At 40.1% G+C, this 19,397-nt stretch overlaps 1 protein-coding gene across 12 annotated transcripts in view; it reads left to right on the plus strand.

Moving 5' to 3' along the window:
• LCOR (ligand dependent nuclear receptor corepressor) overlaps positions 1–18,448 on the plus strand; it is a 143,898-nt gene extending 125,450 nt beyond the window's left edge. For all 12 annotated transcript variants that reach the window (XM_069067110.1, XM_069067112.1, XM_069067116.1 and 9 more), the window contains one exon: positions 3,375–18,448. In XM_069067110.1, the coding sequence (XP_068923211.1) occupies positions 3,375–7,701 (4,327 nt within the window). In that variant the 3' untranslated portion in view covers positions 7,702–18,448. The remainder of the gene's footprint in view (positions 1–3,374) is intronic.
• Positions 18,449–19,397: the final 949 nt, after the last annotated feature.

Below are 19,397 nucleotides of genomic sequence, written 5' to 3' on the forward strand. Positions count from 1 at the left end.
CTTCTTAATTCTTATTTTAGATAGTCCTGAAAAGTCTAGCCAGTGATTGATTAGAAAGAATAAATTTAGAGGAGATGGGGCAGTAGACTAGAGGAAAGACACAAAAAACCCAGTGGTTTGGAGCCTTTTAGCACCGGGGCAAATTCCATCATTGTGTCAAACACCAGATATAAGACACCACATTGATAATTCTGAGTCAAGAAAACATAATATTAATCTTAGTGTCCCCCATTTAAGAAGACAGAAAAATCTGTGGTACATTTTAGATAGCTAAAATAATAGAAGAGTCGAACTGCTCAAAGGTTTTAGCATGAATTATGTAAATGGAAAATGCACTTATTCCAGACATTCCCTTGATAATGGCAGATAAATGAGATATCGTTGTGGCATTTTATTATGATGCCTTTTCTAGAAACCTATAAGGGATGAATGGTGTAAAAGCCCGCTCATTTGCTGCAGTGTGGCAAAACAATGCTGGTTGAGAAGGCAGAGAGTGTGCCTTAACTCCTTGAAAAAGCAAGTCCTAATACTTTTTCAAATCATAAAAGTATTTATTTGGAGCAGAAAGGGAAACATAAAATAGTAGAAAAATCCTCAACACCTGTTTCTCAAATAGCAAGTCCTAACTCAAGTTCATAGAGTTCCTTAGAGGCAGCTGGCGGGGTAGGGCACAGAACAGTGGGCCTGTAGTCAGGACGAACTGAGCACAAAAAACTCAGACTCTTAGTAGCTGTGTGACCCTGGGCAAGTCAGTTAAACTCTTTTTGCATCTCCTTAACTGTAAAGTGGGGATAATAATAGCATCCATCTTGCAGGATGGTTGTAAGGATAAAATGAGATATTTGTAACTTAGTACCATGCCTGGCTCAGAGTAGTTGTTTTTCAGTCCTTTCAGTCATCTCTGACTCTTTGTGACCCTATTTGGGGTTTTCTTGGCAAAAAGAGTAGAATGGTTTGCCATTTCCTTCTCCAATGCATTTTATAGGTGAAGAAACTGAGGCAAACCAGGTTAAGTGATTTGCCCAGGGTAAGTATCAGAGGCTGAATTTGAACTCAGGTTTTCCTGACTCCAGGCCTGGTAGTCTATCCACTGCACCCCCCTACTACCCTATTAGCCCATAGTAGGTGCTATATAAATGATTGTCTTCTTCCCTTCTCATCCCCTACTCAGACACTTTGTGTGGTTTATATTTCAGACATGTTTGTGGTTGGCTGACAGGGTGGGAAACTCATCCATTTTAAGCATTTATTAAGTACCCACTAGTACTGTGCTATGGACATACTCAATTAAAAGACAATGGAGAAACAGCCCATCCCTTCAAAGAGCTTTTTTACATTCTAATTTCATTCACACAGGATGCCTTCCAAAGAAAAATGAAATTCTCTCAAATTAGGCATGAGCAGCCTAGGAAAAATTACCTAGAAAAGTAGGAGGTGAACCCACATTAAGATAGAGGAGATTGTGCTTCCACAAGTGTGAACACTTCATTGATTCCTAACCTGAAGCAGTTTGTGTTAAAAACAAGTATGATATAGTAACAAACAGCATTTACATGCCATGTGTGAGAGATGTATTCTCCAGAAATGTTTAGTGTTCTAAGCTTCCTAGTTCACACCTGCCATATGAATTATCCTATGATTTCTTATAATTAATTTTGAAAATTGAAGACAGAGAGGGATGATTTAATGAAAAATGTCATCACTGTAATAAAAAAGGATTGCTCTGCGCTAGGTACTGTAACAAGATGTGGATCACTACTAGGAAGGAATCTATAATCTTACCCCCCAAAAAGCCATTGATAAATTGAATAAAACTTCTTGAAAGTATTAGCGGTGAGGAAACTTGGCTAAGCAGGTCTATCACACTAAGTGTAATAATGATAATGTTCTCTCAGCAAATCCCAGATGTCCTAAAATTTTTCTTGCTAAACCATTGCTACCTTATTGGCTGTACATTTGGTTTGTCCTCTGTACTAAGTTAGTTCCATAAATTCCACATTAAAACTCTAGAATCTTATTATGAATTAGCTTCTCCTGGATGCTTTCAAAATAAAGGATTCTGGTATAACATGCTCTCCAAAAATTACAGGTTTTATTAAGATGAATGAGAGAATGTAGTAGTGGCCTGGTGTTAACAGTAGCTAACATTCATATGGTGTGTATGTGCTACTAGGCATTGTGCTAAACAGTTTATAACTCCTATTTCATTTGTTCCTCACAACAACTCTGGGAAGTTACAGGTGAGGAAGCTGAGACAGACAAAGGTGAAGTGACTTTCTCAGGCTCACGTAGCTAGTAAATATCTAAGACTGGATTAGAACAAAGGTTTTCCTGATTTCTGGCCCAGAGCCTTTTGTACTGGGCCTCCTCACTGCCTCCCATGTCCAGAGTTAGATCCTGGGAGTCAGAGGCTTTGGGTTGTAAGACTGCCTTTGTCTGGACGTCCCAGAAGGCGGATCATTGGTTCCTCCTTGTATGTATTTATATGAAGAGGAATGTGATGGCCACCTGCATTGTTGTTATCAACCAACTAGCAAAGTTGGGAAAAATCATAGGTGACCACCACATGCAAAATACAAACACTAAAATTTATCATAATTTTGTCATCTATCCAGGTATTAGACTACTAGGGTTTCCTTTTCAAATTGGCTTTTTATTTCTGGGCCTGATATCTGTGTGCCTAAACAGTGTTGGTAGCCATGTTGGTAGTATTGCTATAGTTAAAAGACACTGTTAAAGCAGTTTAGTATTTAGTGATCATTTTCAGGAGTAGAGATATTTCTGAACAGCCTTTTTGAAAAAATATGAAGGATGTTTTATAATGGTTAGAGAATGAAATTAAACTAAATTCGAAAATCTGTTTTTTTAAGCATATTGTTAGGAGTTTTAAAAATCAATGACTTTGTCATTTTCCTAATTTGTATTCAGTCACCCATTCCTATTTATATTTTTAAAATGTATAAAATGAATGTGAGTGAATCCTGATATTTCCACTTATTAATAAATGACCATGGGCACAGTCACACAGCTTCACCAGACTTTAGTATCCTCATTTGTAAAGTGAGAGGGTTAACCTAGACGATCTAAGGTTTCTTCCAATTCTGAAACAATGATCATAGATAGAGTTTATTAGCTTTAATTTTTTTAATGGGTAAATACTATAATCTGCCAGCTGCTAAATCTGAGAAATCAGACCCATTTCAGCTAACCACCTGAATTTATTATATATTGGTCATTATTCTAGCCCATATCCATTATGAATTAATTCTGTTAATTTTTAATATATATAAGTGGAATTAAGATTTGATGATGTACATTTTTTTTCTTTGAAACTGACTTGCCTTTATTGACTATTTTTCTCTCTATCTGTCTAGTGAGGATCCAGCAGAGACAATAACAATAGATTCTAACAACCAGCCGAAATCACCACTGGAAAAGTTCATGGTCAGACTGTGTACCCATCATCAGAAGCAGTTCATTCGTGTTCTAAACGACCTCTACACAGAAGTGCAGCCAGGGACTGACGGCCAACGATTTCCTGATTCTGAAACTATGGATCTTTCTACTTGTAGCCCTGGCTGTGGTCAGCTAAGCACTGAAAATCAGGAAAAGGGAACTATTTGTTTTGACATGAAGTCCCCTTCTGCAGATTTACTCGTAGCGACATGTCAAGGGTCCCCTTGTTTGACAGGGTCAGCCCTGAAAGAGCCTGCTGAGATGAAATCTTTAGAAAGAAAAGAGAATTCCTTTACTGTTATCAAAAAAGATTCTTCAGAACTTCCAACTACTAAAGCCGGTTCTGGTGGTCCAAAGGATAGTTCTACTCTTGGATACCTCACTGCGTCTAATTCTTCCTCATTTAACTCCCACCATGTTTCTAAATGCCCAGAAGGGCAAACTACTGGACAAGAGCATGACATCAGTGTTAAAAAAGCTGAGGATGAAAAAGACCAGATACAAAGCACAGCTTTAGTGGAAGGTTTTATTGCTGTAAAAGTGGCAAATGTGAATAGTACTGAGGATGGTGACAGTTGTATGGTTTCTCAAAAGAATTTATTCAGAGCTTTACCAGAAGAGACTTGGGACTCAGGGTTTATGGGAAGCTCACCTAGAACTGCTGACAAAGAGAATGCTTTACAATGTAGCTCAAAATCATCTTTGCACCAGGATTTAGAGGAAAATGAACAGGAGACAAGGCCAAAGCAGGAAAACCATCTCCACATGCTGGGAAGGAATAAGGCGGGTTACCATTTAAATCCTGGTGACAAGGGTCAGTTTGATAATTCCAAAGATGTTTGGTTATCACCAAGCCCCATGCCAAGTCTACACAAAGCATCCATTGGACATTCACGATCAAAAATTATATCGGCCTCCATTAAAACAGCTCGGAAAAGTAAAAGAACTTCAGGCTTGAGAGTTAATGATTATGATAATCAGTATGATGTTGTTTATATTAGCCAACCCATAACTGAGTGCCACTTTGAGAGTCAGAGATCAATATTATCTTCTCGGAAGACAGCAAGAAAGAGCACTCGAGGCTATTTTTTCAATGGAGACTGCTGTGAACTGCCAACTGTCCGCACATTGGCCAGAAGTTCACGAAGTGAGGACAGAAGCAGCTGCTCAGCTCTGCATGCAGAGGCCTTAGGGACTCCCAAACAGTCCCTTACAGTTTCAGACAGTGCACCGGCAGGAGATGTAGTGATCCTTGGAGAAGACTCTGAAGGACCCAGTGAGGAAAGAACTCCCCTTAAAGAAGTATCCCAAGGCTCTCCCTCAAAAAACGACCCTCAGGAGTCTGAAACTTGTTCTGCAGCTGAGGATACTGAAGAACACACTGAACCTAATCAAGCTAGTTTCCTGAATCCAAAAGAATCTACAACTTCAGAGTCTCTCCTTTCTCTTGTCCATAAAGAGAAGGTACCAGAAGGCAATTCTGATACCATAGTAAACGGCTCACCTTTGCATATGGAGGACCAACCACAACTTGAACTGTTAGGCACTAGCGAGGTTAGTGTTCCCCTGGGAATGGGTAGTTGCATTGACCACTCCCCTGAAAGTGTTCTTGAAGATAATAGTGACTCTGTTACGGCCTCAAGACCTCATTCTCCTTCTGAAACTCTTAACAGAGAGGGAAGTCCTGTTTGCCCTGAAAATCAAGCTTCCCCTAGGAACTTGAATATGGATGCCCCTGCCGATTTCGAAAGTGTTGATAGAAGTCAAAGCATTAATGTTGAAACCAGAACTGAAAACCCTCAAGAGCAAGATGAAAACCAGCACAAACGAGGTGAGGTTGTAGGTACCAATGAAAATCTCAGTGACATTGAGGTAAGTGAGTTAGCACATGGTACAAGTCAGCTAGAGAAAGAAGAGCAAAGTGATGATAAGCAGGCTTCAGAAACAGAGATATGTGATCAGAACATTCCTCCAGAAGAGAATCTAGACAGCAGGAAGAAGAAAGTCAAAAAGACCCTTGTGGCCTCTGATAGGTGCCTGAGAAGTCAGCTGTCAGATACTGTGCCAGCTGCTCTCCAGCTTCCCTGCCTTCAGATCAAAGTTTCCAAAAGTCCAGGTGCAAAACGTCCTAAGAGAGAAGTGTACCTTGATGGAGCAGCCTCTGTCCATTTCCCAACTGACTGCTTCCACACAACACTGTTAAAGAATATTGGAAACATAAATGATGAGAAGGATCCTGAGCAGAAGGAAGGGGAAGGGAATGGGGTAAGCACCAGACAGACTTTTAAAAGTGTGATAGCAAAAGAAGACAGGGTTGCAGGAGGAGAAGAAACATCATCTCAGAGTAATAGCCCCACTCTCACAACTAGCCAGGACCCACAAGGAGAGAAGCTTGCAGTCTGTGTACAGACTGATTCTGACCCCACAAATGTTCACCTTCCTGCAGAAACCAGTCCTTGTAAGGAAGATACAGAACAATCAGAAAAGGAGCCTGTGAGCAACGCTGCAGAAGTGTTAGAGGAGGCTGTCAGTGCGTCAGACAGTGAAAATAGAAAACATAGTGATGCACTGTCTAGTCCATGTGCATTACCAAGTGACAGAAGGGAAAGTGCTGGTACAACCCTAAAATCATCAGTGAAGCAGAAAAGGCTGGCCCCTCCAACCTACAACCTAAGGCATGCTCATGCAGTGGACTCTTTGGATACTGCAAAACCCACTACAGCAAAGGATGTTGTGCAGGTACATTCTGTGCCTGAAGAAAACCAAGTCTCAGATGCTGAAGATTCCATGGAATTTCAAGATACAGATACGCTGGTGGATGATAAGCCAAAGTTTGTGGAATGGTGTGCTGAAGAGGAGAACCAGGAGCTTATTGCTGACTTCAATGCCCAGTATATGAAAGTTCAGAAAGGCTGGATCCAACTGGAGAAAGAAATACAGCCAACACCAAAAGTAAAGAACAAGGCTGACAAACTGAAAGAGATCTGGAAGAGTAAGAAAAGATCACGCAAATGTAAGGGCTCCTTAGAAGTTCAAAAACTTTCCCCTGTTCAGATGCTATTTATGAAGCCTTTTAAACTATCTAATATTTGTAGGTGGTTCTTAGAGACAACTGAAACAAGATCACTTGTAATTGTGAAGAAACTCAATACTCGTCTCCCAGGAGATGTACCCCCCATCAAAAGCCCCCTTCAGAAAGCCTCCTCTTCTAGCCAGTATCCTAGTTCGCAACAGGCTGAGCGGTTGAAAAAACACTTAAAAAAATTTCCTGGGGCAACACCTGCTAGGAATAATTGGAAAACTCAAAAGCTGTGGGCTAAATTCCGAGAAAGTGTTGATAAAATGGAGTCTGCAGAGACTACCACTGTCAGCCTTGGATCTCACTCCGAAGCCAGTTTAGAATCCAAGGAAGAAAGAACTAGCCAGCCTTCTTCTAATTTGCCTATGCCAGCGAGTACTCGAATCCTAAGAAAATATTCCAACATTAGAGGAAAGCTTAGAGCCCAGCAACGGTCAGTGAAGAATCAGAAAACTGAAAGTTCACTTGATCTCCCTACGGAAAATAAACAGAATCGAAAGAGTGTGTGCATTAACCCTTTAATGTCTCCCAAACTTGCTTTGCAAGTCAATTCAGATGGATTTCCTGTGAAGTCCTCAAGTGCTGAAGGAACTCGGGGAAGGAAAGGGAAGTCAGATTCCTCACCTAAAGGTGAAGGTCAGCAGAACAAAAGGAAGAGAACAGCCAATGAGAGCAGCAGCCTGCAGGACAGCACCACTCCCTCCGCTGGCAAGGACAGACTTCAGGTAAAGAAAGCTGGTAAAGCAAAGCATTCAGATGTGCCCTCCAAAGCACCTACTATCAAGAAGCGGCCTTCATCGGACAAGACCAACAAGCTGTCCAAAAAGGCATCTTCGAAAGAGAAAAAAGTTAAGAAGTCCGCAGACAAGGCTGCAGGGAAGAGCCATCTTCCCCTCCGGAAAGGAAAAGACAGCGCCCAGAAGAAGCCAAGCCAGACTCAGCCTGCCCCTCGAGAAAAGCTGTCCAAACCTACAAAGCAGAAAGCTGCTGGTGAGTCACCTTCCAGGGCACAAAAAACCACTCACAAAAAGCAGAGTGGAAAGACTAAGAATAACAAATCATCTATAAAGAAGACCCCAGAGAGCATCATGGCCCAGAGAAAACGGAAGCTGCGGGCAAAACTTGACTGTTCCCACAGCAAAAGAAGACGGCTGGATGCCAAGTGATGTAAAGAGTGGTAGCCTGGTGTGAGCCATTCTGTGGCGGCAACCCTTTACTTTGCATTAACTCAACCTGCTTTTATAAGCTGTAGCAAGCCTTTAAAATCTGCAGTGAAAGGAAAACATTCATAGTTTTAGGCATCAGAAAACTGTCTCAGATGGAGAAAGGAACTTGCTTTCTCCCTCTAGGGCTGAGAAAGGGAGTTATTAATTACTTTCTGAACGTTCCTTGGATTTTAAACTTGGAACCAGGCAGATTTAGTTTAAAAGTACAGTGCCTTATTTATCCTTTTTTTAAAATAAAAAAAAAGCTAAAAAGCTAATCTGTATGATTAAAGGCTTGCATTTTATACTTGATGCACAAGCACTTGTACTGTAGCAGAAATGACCACCATCGAGCCCCTGAAGTCGTTTTCCAGCAGCCTTCTAGCAGTGTCTCTGTCTGAACAGTTGTTCCTCTTTGAAAACCTCTTGGTGTTTCCTCCCGATCTTTTTGAGTTGTGGTAAAACAAAACCAAAATCCTTTGGGATGGTGTGAAGACTCCAGGGGTGGGGGGTCTGTTGCCCTTTAGTTTTAGTTAAACATTATCCTATTTGTTACTTTTTTTGAAAAAAAAATTTTATCTTCCTAATTGTTGGTCACTTCTGTGGACTTTGAGTTTTTTAAATTTCAGACCATGTATTCTCATCATTGAACCCCACTTAAAATCCATGTGGCGCAAGAGGTCAGGTATTTGCTTGTAGCCTCCAGAGTTGTTTTGTAGACCCAGTCTTTGCTGCTGATTCTTCAGTATCTATCGTCCTCTTTGCTTTGGGGCCTGATAGCTTGGCTTTCCTCCTAACACTTCCACTGACCCCAGAAACAATATAAACTTTTTTTTCCTCTGTCCACTTATAATAATATCACTGTAAGGATGAGAACAGCCATTTTTTATTTTCTCTCTCATCCAAAGTTCCCCCACATTTTTAAAACCTAAATGTTATTTTACTTAATAACAAGCCTCAGCTTTGGTAAGCATGTGGTAAGCATAAAAACATAGTTTTCAATTTGTTATTGGTGTTTTCCTCAAATAATGACGTGCTCATGGCATCAAGTGGATTGAATAATTAACAAAGGTCAGTCAGTTCAGATAGAACAGAATGCCTCTATGTTATCATCTATCCCCAAGCCTCTTGGAAACAGACACTTGAAGATCTAACCAGTGTAACCTATGAGATATGTCAAGGGTTGGCTTAAGATAACCCTCCCTTGGAGGGAGCCCTAAGCAGAATAGCTGCTGTGTGAAAAATGCCTCCTTTGGGATAGGTAGACATCCTTTCCCATGCCAGGCCTTTTCCCAGAGGCTCAGAATCAAGGGCTACCTTCTCTGTTAAAAAAAAAAAGTTCTTTTTCCTTCTTCACTGTAAGCCCCTGGAAGGAGGGAGCACTTGTTGGCTGTAACTCTGTGCCTTGAATGTTGCTTCTCTGCAAAGCTGATACATTCCCATTAAGCCACTGCAAAGGAAAGCTGAATTGTTGAAGACTTTTCCATGTTTTTACTTCCGTGTGCAGCACCTGACAAGGGTGGTATGGGTGTCTGTTTTAAGAATAGCCACCCCTTCAAGACGTTCCATTATCTCTGTACATAGAACCTGATGTTTGCTGTTTTTTAAATGCACTTCACTCAGATCATGATAAGACAGGCATTTCTACCAAATCTGGGAAGATGAACTCTACTTAGTGATAGCAGCCATAGAGGTACAATAGAGAAGAAGGGTGGAGTGAAAGGCATTCCTTCACCCAGCCTGGAGAGCTAAGCTGAACTGCCAAGGCTTTGCAAGGGAGAACCTTTTTTCCTAGGTTCTCTCTGCCCTGTAAGACGCAGACTATGTTCATGCTTTGAAAAATCCCTGTACTTAGCTATTCAAGAGCTGCTGACATGAATGAAATTGCCAAGTGTACATTTCGATAGCCTTTCTGTTTTTCTCAAACTGAGGTGCATGAAAATAGTGGCCCAGTTGTAATGTTTTTAAGAGTGTTTATTTTCTTAAATCTCTCTTCACATAAATATTGATGAAGAGAGCTCAATCATGATTTAAATAGTTCTGCATTTGTCTCAGCCAGGTGCATTTTCCCCTAGCATAAATATGTCTGGTTTGAATTTGTTTTTGTTTTTTAGCTATACATATTCCATTTTTGCAGGGGCTAACATAAGGTTGAGGAGAAGTGTGGAGTAATGGTTAGATGGAGAGGATTTTATATAGACTTGCTTTTAAAATCCTCTTAGGCTTATTTTGGGATTTCATCATTTTCTCTTTTCTTGTTCTGGGCTACATTTGGAAAATGTGTATTTCATGTGTGTTAAATTAATAGAGCCTCTTTTAAATCTACTGATAACTTTGTAGCAGTGACTACTACTGTAGAAGCAGATGGGATTCTAAGTAAGAGAGACACCTTTTAAAATAATGATTCTTCAGTGAATAGAGCACTGGTCCTGGAGTCAGGAGGACCTGAGTTCAAATGCGGTCTCAGACATTTGACACACTTACTACCTGTGTGTCCTTGGGCAAGTCATTTAACCCCAACTGCCTTGCCTTCCCCCCCCTCCAAAAAAAAAAAAGAGATGATTCCTTTTATCTTGGGCAAATTTCATCACATTGTTTTAGTTTACTCAGAATTTCCCTTGAAATGATATGCCCAACAGATGTTCAAGAAACTTTCCTCTCCTGCCCACCTGCTTTCCATTGCTTGCCAAATATTCTTTCAGCTCCTTCCTCTATGGGGTTGTAGCCACAATGCCAGACTTTGCAGCACTGCCTGTGAAGGAGTCATAGGCTGTTTTTTTTTTCCTGTCAAGCCATATCCCCTGATTCATTGTGGCAGCAGTTGTCCCCTCACCTCTCTGACTTGCACTCAACAGTCACTACATCCCTAAATGTTTATAGACCAATAAGATAGGCTTGTGAAAGCTGGTATGGTCATGGATGAGCAGCTCTTGAACTTAGGGAAGGGGCTATGGTACCCATAATCCTCCCTCTTTTTAGATTCTTCTCTCACTGACTTTGTAACTTATTCTCCCTCTCTGCAAAAGTAGATATGTATGTGTATGAAATTCACATACATATCTATGAATAACTATCATCCCCCTTTCCAGTTAGACATTTTCTCCCAAATTAAATTTCATGTCACTTAGAATTGTCTTCTCTTCTTCTGTCTTCTAACTATTCACCTGTTTCTCAGGGGAAGCCTGAGCTCTGCTCCAGAATGGGGCAGCAGGAGGAGTCTTGAGGCTCTCAGTGTGGAGAAGTATAAGGAAGACTTCCACCAAATCAGAGTTCAGAAATGACCTAAACCACCTTCTTGATTCTCACAATCAGATACATAATGACTTCAGAGATGCTGCTAAAGCAGGCAAAAACCTTTATTCATATAGTAATAGTACTAGTATTTATTAGACACAAATTAATGTCAGGAGTCTGCCTATCTTGAGTTTTTTGGCAGTGTCCATTTCCATTACTAAAGAAATCAATATAGAAGTAATGACCCACACATTACCTTAAAGAAAACTTTTATCAATTTTTATAAGCATAATAGGATACATGTAGTAGTATACATAGAATAGTTTCCCAGGAAAGAGGCATAAATGAATACTACCATATGTGTATACTTCCTTCTAATTAAGAATTTGGATCAATCAATTATATGCATCATCTACCACCTTATTGTAGGTTTCTTAAGTAAAACACTTTTTAGACTTTCTAGATAAAATTCACTCAAAGACAAGTAATTGGAACTGAGGCTTTCATTTCTTCAAGTGAACTCATGCTTGCCCTGTACTTGCCACTTGCAGCTTATCCCATTCTCATTTGGGAGGTGGCAGTTTGATTGGTTTGGGGGCCATATTGGAATAAAAGGGGCAAAGGGTACTGCAGAGAAGTATAGACTGGTATTACAAACCGCATGGTGTTACCATCAGTGGAGGCAATAGCCATAATATGGTGGCACCTGCACCCAATCCCCACCATGGGAGAGGGGACGGCACCAGCTGATTCCAGACCAGTCTAACCAATGCCACATTTTCCTCACTGATGCTCAAGTTTAAGAAAATCAGATTTCTTACTTTGAGATAAATAGAATCATTCTTTTTTCTTAAACCCCCCCCATCACTTTTCCTCATTCTGCTATTGTTTCCTTGCTCATTTTTTCCACTTCTTTATTTTTTTTTTAATTTCTGACCTCTTTCTTTACATTCTTCACCACTGACTTATCTTTGTAACTCATTTTCTCTACAGAGATGGATGTGTATGTGTACACATCTATGAATAACTATCATTCCCCTTTGCAATTAGACATTTTCACCAAAATTGAATTTCATACACCTTCAAAATGTACCCTCTCTTTCTGTCATCTAACTGTCCACCCATTCTGTTAGTCAATCTATATATCCAGAACCAATGGCCAAATAAGTTAATAAATGCTGAAGTGCATCCTGATATAATTTGGTGCAGTGTGAGTGAAATGACCCAAGTATAATGAGGACCTGTACCTTTAAGTTTGTTATTGAAAAGAGGCAGAGATTTATTTCAATTAGGAAAGAATTCAGTTTACTCCCGTTGGACTCCTACTTTTATGGATTGCAAATTTGGATATAGAAAAACTCTTAATAATTTGAAGCAAGGATCACTTCAAATCACAATGGCTTGCCTTTCAGAATGATTGTAAAATATCATTTAGTTTTAAATAGTATTGTAGAATTTTTTTTTTATTCTGGGTCTGAAGAAAGAGGTGTGTGGCATCAAGCTCTTTATAGACATGTTCCTTTGTACCTTCCGAAATTATCATGTTAAAGGCGGGGGGGGGGGAGTGGAAGCACAGAAAAGGGGTGCAGAATCATGAATTCATCTGAACAGGAAGCTGGAAGGGATTGATTGCTTTTTTTTCGTATGTGCTCCAAGCAGTGATTGATACAGGAGCAAATGATAATGGAAAAGTCAGCTCCTTGTTTTCTGTCCATAACTATAAAAGATAAATTCATATACTTTTTTTCTTTAATGAACAAGATGATTACTGCCTTGCTGAAACTTCTTCTAAGGAGCCCCAGTACTCTTAATTCTGTTTGAACAGGAAATTTGATTTGGTGGGTCTTTGCCATTTCTTTTAAATATTGCCATCAAGTAGACTGGACAGACTGTCTATAATGCTAGATTTTGATTAGTTGTGTAGAAATCAGGTTTGAAAAACACCCCTATATTGAATCATGCCTCCCTTTGGCACATAGGTATCATATTCCTGAAACAAACTATGCATCCCTGCTCTCCTAAATTATTTTAAAAGTAAGAAAAAGAATTCCATGTTTAAAACAAGCATAATGACAACATTCTGAGGATTATGGATACTACACCCTCCCTGAACATGGCAGGACAGACTCCCCTGGGATGGGGTGTATGTATGGGATGTCCTAAAAGAAAAATCTTGGTATCTAAATCCTTTGCTTCAAATATAAACAAACCTTGAGGAGAAACAGACTTTTCTGTGCTGCAGTATCCTGAGGCTATGCTATACTACATTAGGGGACTTATATTCTCAAGGACTACAGAGCCTCATTGGTAAGAATACATGCATTGAGAGGTTGATTGTTCTGGACTCCATAAACTAGACCAGCATATCTCGTTAATATAATTATCGCTTCATTGTCCTTTTCTCAGAGCTTTATGTCTTATGCTCAGCTCTTGGGGAAACTCTTTGGCTTCACCTTCCTGGAGAATAGTTGTGCCGGTAGTATTAAAAAGGTGTTATTCTCACCCTAATGCACCAGCAGAGCAGGCGCCATACACAATTACCATACATGGTCATTAAACGTGCCCATTGCAAGCTTGACTCTAGACAGAAAACTGTTTAGTGACCCAGCTTGCGGGTGCTCCTGTGGAATCATCTCAGTTTTGAGCATATTGGGCCATAAGTATCTTTTAAGAAAATTCAAGGCCTCTTTCTATTTGGGCATGGAGTTGAATAGCTAGTTTACATACATGGTTTTCCAAAATGCCATGCAGATGATCAGACTGGTATTCATAAACCTCTGTAGAAATTAATCTTTCTGTAACTTTCCCTTCCTTGACGGCATTACATTCTCTTGAGCATGCAACATAGTTAAGAGCTATAGAGGAATGCTTTTTCATAATAAAGGATGGTGGGCCCCATTGTTGTTTATTTGTCAGTGGTACATGTATAAGTAATGTTCAGATGCATTACATGTCTGTAGTTCAGCCACTGGTGGCAGGTAGTGATCTTAATTTTTGTTATTCAAGCATGAGCTTATACCTTTTTTGCTTTATTTTTTTTTTTTTTGCCTTGGAGCGGGGAGGGAGGACAATTGGGGTTAAGTGACATGCCCAAGGTCACAGGCTATTTTTTGTGTTAAGTGTCTGAGGTTGGATTTGAACTCATGTCCTCCTGACTCCAGGGCTGGTGCTCTATTCACTGTGCCACCTAGCCGCCCCCAACTTGTACCTTTTTGAGAGAGACAAACACAGAGAAACTGGAGGAGCCGGAGGTAGGTGGGGTGTCCTTACCTGGCTCAGTCACTGCCCCAGTCAGAGTGTTTGCAGGCCTATCACCCTCCCAGCAGCCCCATGAGCTTTCCTCACCGCAGCAATCTTTTTCATGTTTAACAGAGAGGCTGCTGAAGCCCCTGATTGGGAAGGAAGCAGGTTTTCTCACCACTTCCCTGTCACTTCCACTTCTATGCCTCTGACTCCTTTTCAGCACTGTCCCCACCTCCCCACCCCCTTAGTGGTGCAAGCACCTTCTCCCATATAGTCTTAATCAGTTTTTATTCATCTGCTTCACAAGTTTTACATTTTCTTGTCCAAAAATTGTCCCATTGTTTCTCTTAATTGTTCTTCTTGTCATTGTCTTCAAGAGTGATGTTTTTTTTTCATGCCCAGTTGCTTTCTGTAATTTATACAATATATTCTTATATTTAATGCTGTAAAATATTTGAAAGTCTGGTTTGCAGAAAAAAAGTAAGTAGGCTTGCATTCTGTTGTATATTTATGCCATAACTGAGGAGGGGTATTTTTAGAGCCACTTTAGAGCTTAAAGTTGTTAATTTTTACCAATAGTTAACTATGTTCTGAGTAGTCCTAGGAGTATGGTTTATATCTGATGACTTTGTGAGTAAGATTTCAAATATCTGTATATATACATATATTTATACATGCCACTGTAGAGTTGATTTCACTGTAAATAGTGGTAATTTCCTGTTCAAATGCTTCTATTGAAAGTATTTATTTTAAGAATATAAACCAACTGTACTTACTATTGGTCAAAAGGGCTGTCATAAAAAGCATTATTTCTTTTTTTGACAGTTAAACATCCCCAGCCACTGTGCCCGGCTATTATACTCCCAAATAACATGAGAGGGAAAAAAGAGGAGACTTGAAATCTTTCTCCTACTTGTGCTGCAGGGACCTTTTTAACCTGCACATAAGATCCAGGTGCGAGAAAAGCACACATAGGGGCCACATTGCACGTCCTGATCGAACTCCATAGTAAGAGTGGAGCCGTATGCCCTGCATTCTGAGTGATAGGCACTGCCCCTAGAAGGCAGATCACCTGCCATTGCATCATAAGGCAAGCCTTTAGTTTTGCGACACAGTTGACTGCTCCTCTATTTGGGGGCCTCAGCTGCAGCCCCAAGAAAATCTGGATGTACATCCATGGGAAACAGAAAAAACCTGTCACCTCAGCAAAGCATTAAACTGAATTGATAGCCTGTTCTCTGTCCTTATGAAAGACCCTTCCCTAACCACAGGAAGGAAACATCACTTGAATTACCTTAAAACATTTCCCATGAACACCTCATCATTTTCCCTGTTAGCAAATATTCTGTGGGCATCTGGCCTGATGCTCCTCGTAACCAGGGGGTTAGGAAATGAATCCATCTGTTCTAAGATGTGTTCAGCTTACTTCTCAGGAGTCCTGGTTTGCATTAAACGTTTCCATGGATTAGTGGAACCCTAGTTTCTATAATCATGTTCAACTTCATTCTTGGGCTCCCTTGTCTGAGCAGTATTTTTCACTGCCTTCATGTAGAGGACTGGGGCCTATGTCACTGGGAATGCCAGTAACTTTAGAGCTAAGGGCACACTGGGGTATCTTTGTCCATTTGAATCACAATTTGTATATCTCTTTGGGGCCTCCATTTGTCTTTTCCAAACAAAGGAAGAGGTTACCTGAATAGTAATGCTGGAGAATGTTTTTCTAAGATCCTGTTTATAAGCAAATCTGGTTTTACAATAAAAATGTGAATGGTTTTACTGCGGGTGCCAGGGAATTTAGCACTAAGCTAGACATTCAACACTTTTTTAATCTTTGGGGAAAGAAATGAGATGACTTATACTCATGTAATGGTCTCAAGAAATATTGTAAATAGTTTTTTAAAAATATTTATTACGTGTGCTGTGTGCAGATTCATGTTCTGAGTGATGTCAGTTTGCATTGTAATGTTGTAGAAGGATATATTCTGAGCTGTGGTTTTTCTTTTAATAAATCCAGTTCACATCTAGAAAGAAAACAGTGAGCTGTTGGGCCTGGGTTGGTGGGGGTGGGGGCGGGGGGAGGGGAAGGGGTAATTTTTAAAGTAGCACCAAGTCTGAGCTTTAACGCTTCTCTTCATCTCATCCAATAACTTTTTTTTAAAAATTATATATATATATACGACTGAAACTGGTCAGTGGTCAGTACACGGGTCTGCAGAGCAGATTTCCCTTTGTTCCTTTTGGAGTGCCGCTCTTAAGCAATAATAATCTTGATAATAGCAGTTGTGATGGGGGTCCCTGTAGCCCCTGGCCTCAGAGAAGTGAGTAGGGCTGGAGTGTCGTCCTGCTACGAATGCTTGTCTTTGCTTGGAGATGTTGCTGTACTTGAATATCTGCTTCTGTTGATGTGCATGTTCCTACTTCAAGAAATGAGGATTGTAGAGTACATATGAAATCTATTAGGACCAGACCCATTACAAAGATCCAGTCCAATGAGGAATGCTGGTGACCTTCATAGCTGCAAACCAAGGAGCTATGTAGGAGAGCTTTTAGAACAGAATAAAAAGGGCCAATAGAAGAAAATGTCATCTGGCCACATTTTGTTTCCTTTTATCTAAATTCCATTTTCTATCCAACCACACACAAACCCCCTCCAGTTCTGGCTTTGAAGCACTAATTCAGTAGATAGAGAAGATCATGGACAGCCTTCCCCAGGATGCTTCCACACCTTTTGCTTCACCCTAGGCAGTCCAGCAGCAGCTCCTCAAGACCAGCCTGAATTTTGGTCAGAAGAGCCCCACGTTATCTTTAGTAGCTGTCATGTAAATTTTAGACTTTTAAAATGTCTTCTTTTGTATTTATGAAAATGTTTGGAGAATTTTCACTGGTGTTACTTAGCTTGAAGTGTTCCATTGGAATAAACCTTTCCTTTGCTAGGCCTGAAACCAAACAGGCAGAGAAACCGACCTCCACTTTTGTATCAGTGGTGAAGCAACAATATTAACTCCTCAGTTATTTGGGGAAGGGTTTGAAATGAATCTGACTGAAGGGTATAAGGTAATAAGACTCAAGTCTCCTTAAAGTGTAGCTTCTAGGGCCCTAGTGAGTGCCTTCCTGAGTTGCTTTTAAGATCAACAGGAAATCATGACTTCAGCTCTTCATTTCCATTACAACTCTTAAGATATTCACCCCAGGTTAGTACAAAAGCCCAGACAGGTTTCTTTAGTCTACAGAGGACAAAGGGGATCCTAGAAATCCACACTTTTAACTTTGCCAAAGGAGCTTTTGTAATCCTACTGGGAAGGTTAGGTGGCATTTTGGTTTTTGATACTTTCTAGTTCTTGATCCTGTAAAATTCATTTGGGGAGGTGGAAGGGTCAGAGAACAAGGCATCAACATAAATATGCGCTGCAAGGAGCGCCAATCAATCCGCCATTCCTCTCAAGGTCTTCTCAAGCTCCTCCCAACTTTGTCATCATTGAGGTCAATTCCTTGTGCTCTTTTTTTTTTTTTTAACTATGTGTGTGAGTCTTAGAGACGGTTATCCAAGATATCCAAGGATTGTATTTCCAGAGGGTCCTTCCCATTTTCTGGTACTTTGTGCATAATCCTGGCCAATGTGAAAGCTTTCTCCTTTCACCTTTAGCAGAGAGCAGTGATGAGAAATGTATTGCAAGCTGGTGCTCTTAAGGATTTGATAATGTCTCTTGGGTCTGGATTTCCGTTATGTTAGTGGGGATAGGGAAATACTGTGTCTTTAATGGGTGACAATTAAATGTATGCTGTGAATTGTTGGTCTGAAACATTGAAAAAAAATTCATTAGACAATGTTTACATACCTCACCTGAAGAACCTTTGAAAGTGTAAATAAAAATAAAAATTATATTAAGTTGCTTTAAAACAATATGTATAGCTATAAAGTTGGAGTTTGAGTTATTTTAACTTTGAATATGTACCAGGTCTCTTAAATATTGAAATTTTGTGGAATTTTTGTGCTTCTGTGTTTTACTTTCCTGTTAGGCCACATAAGAAATTGTGTTCTTGCTATTGGTAAAGGGGCCTTCACTGAAACCCAAACTTTGAAGGATTTCCTTTTTTTTTTTTTCCATGTTTGATTTGGGGGGAAGGGTGGTGTGGGTGATTGGATTGTTGGGAAGAGCTTATCCATCATTGGCATCTATTCTATGAGCGCTTATTTTATTGGAGTTTATTAAACATCTCTTTGATATTAAAATGTGCTTGTGTAATCACTAAAAGGATAAAGAATTATCAAGTCCAGAAAATGTGTATATACCTAACTGCAATTCAAGGAAAGGACGGATTGTATATCTGAAGCAGGCAAAGGCTTGAGTTGGTGTCATTAAATTGTATTTGACTTTAACCAAAACATACATACATGTATATATACACACAGACATCCACGTGTTATATGTATATATCTCTCCTGGTATAATTTAGTAACTATTTTGTCATTTCAGGCCTATCTTAAAAGGAAAAATCCAATGCAGTTAATGGCTCCTTTTGGATTTATATGGAATACTTGGTCAGATGCTGGTGCTTAATTCTGGGGCTGAAGTGACTGAAAGTCTTCTGTCAGGATCCCGTTTAAGTAGTTCCCATGGAGTGATCGTCCCATTGTCAGCCCTCCAGAGGACAAATGCCAAGATAGTTAAGATCTTTGTCCTAACAGCCCTTATTTTTAAAAGATTCCTGTTTTAAGGAAAGACCCAGAGCATTAGCTCTTTCTTGCAGAATTAGGGGGAACAACAATTCTGCTTTGCAAGTTTCTCCTGTCTTGTTGCTCTGCATCTCATCAGCCAGCTGAGTGTGGAGTGACAGAATCTACCCAAAAGAGGCTTATTTCAGGCTAGATTTCAGAGTATTGATTTCTGGATTGAAACTTCATAAAGCGGTCCAAAGTGTTTTGTCCTAGCCCATGATTTAAAGCTTCTCTGATAGAAAAGCCCAGCACTGAAAGGCAAGATCAGCTCTCCTGACCTGACTTTGTGTTGGGGAGTCACCTTGAAAGTAGTAGTGATTGTTAAGCTTTGAAGTCAACATTTCCCCCACATTGATCCTTTATGGTAGATATCAAGGGAGGCACTGACTCAGATCAGATGAGTTGGTACTCTACTGACACAGGCTAGAATTGAGGGATGGCACTATCTCTGAGATGAATGGGG

Source organism: Petaurus breviceps, unplaced genomic scaffold, assembly GCF_028583685.1.
Source record: "Petaurus breviceps papuanus isolate PSGF00001 unplaced genomic scaffold, PetGlider_PUasm1.0 90740, whole genome shotgun sequence".
Taxonomy (NCBI): domain Eukaryota; kingdom Metazoa; phylum Chordata; class Mammalia; order Diprotodontia; family Petauridae; genus Petaurus; species Petaurus breviceps.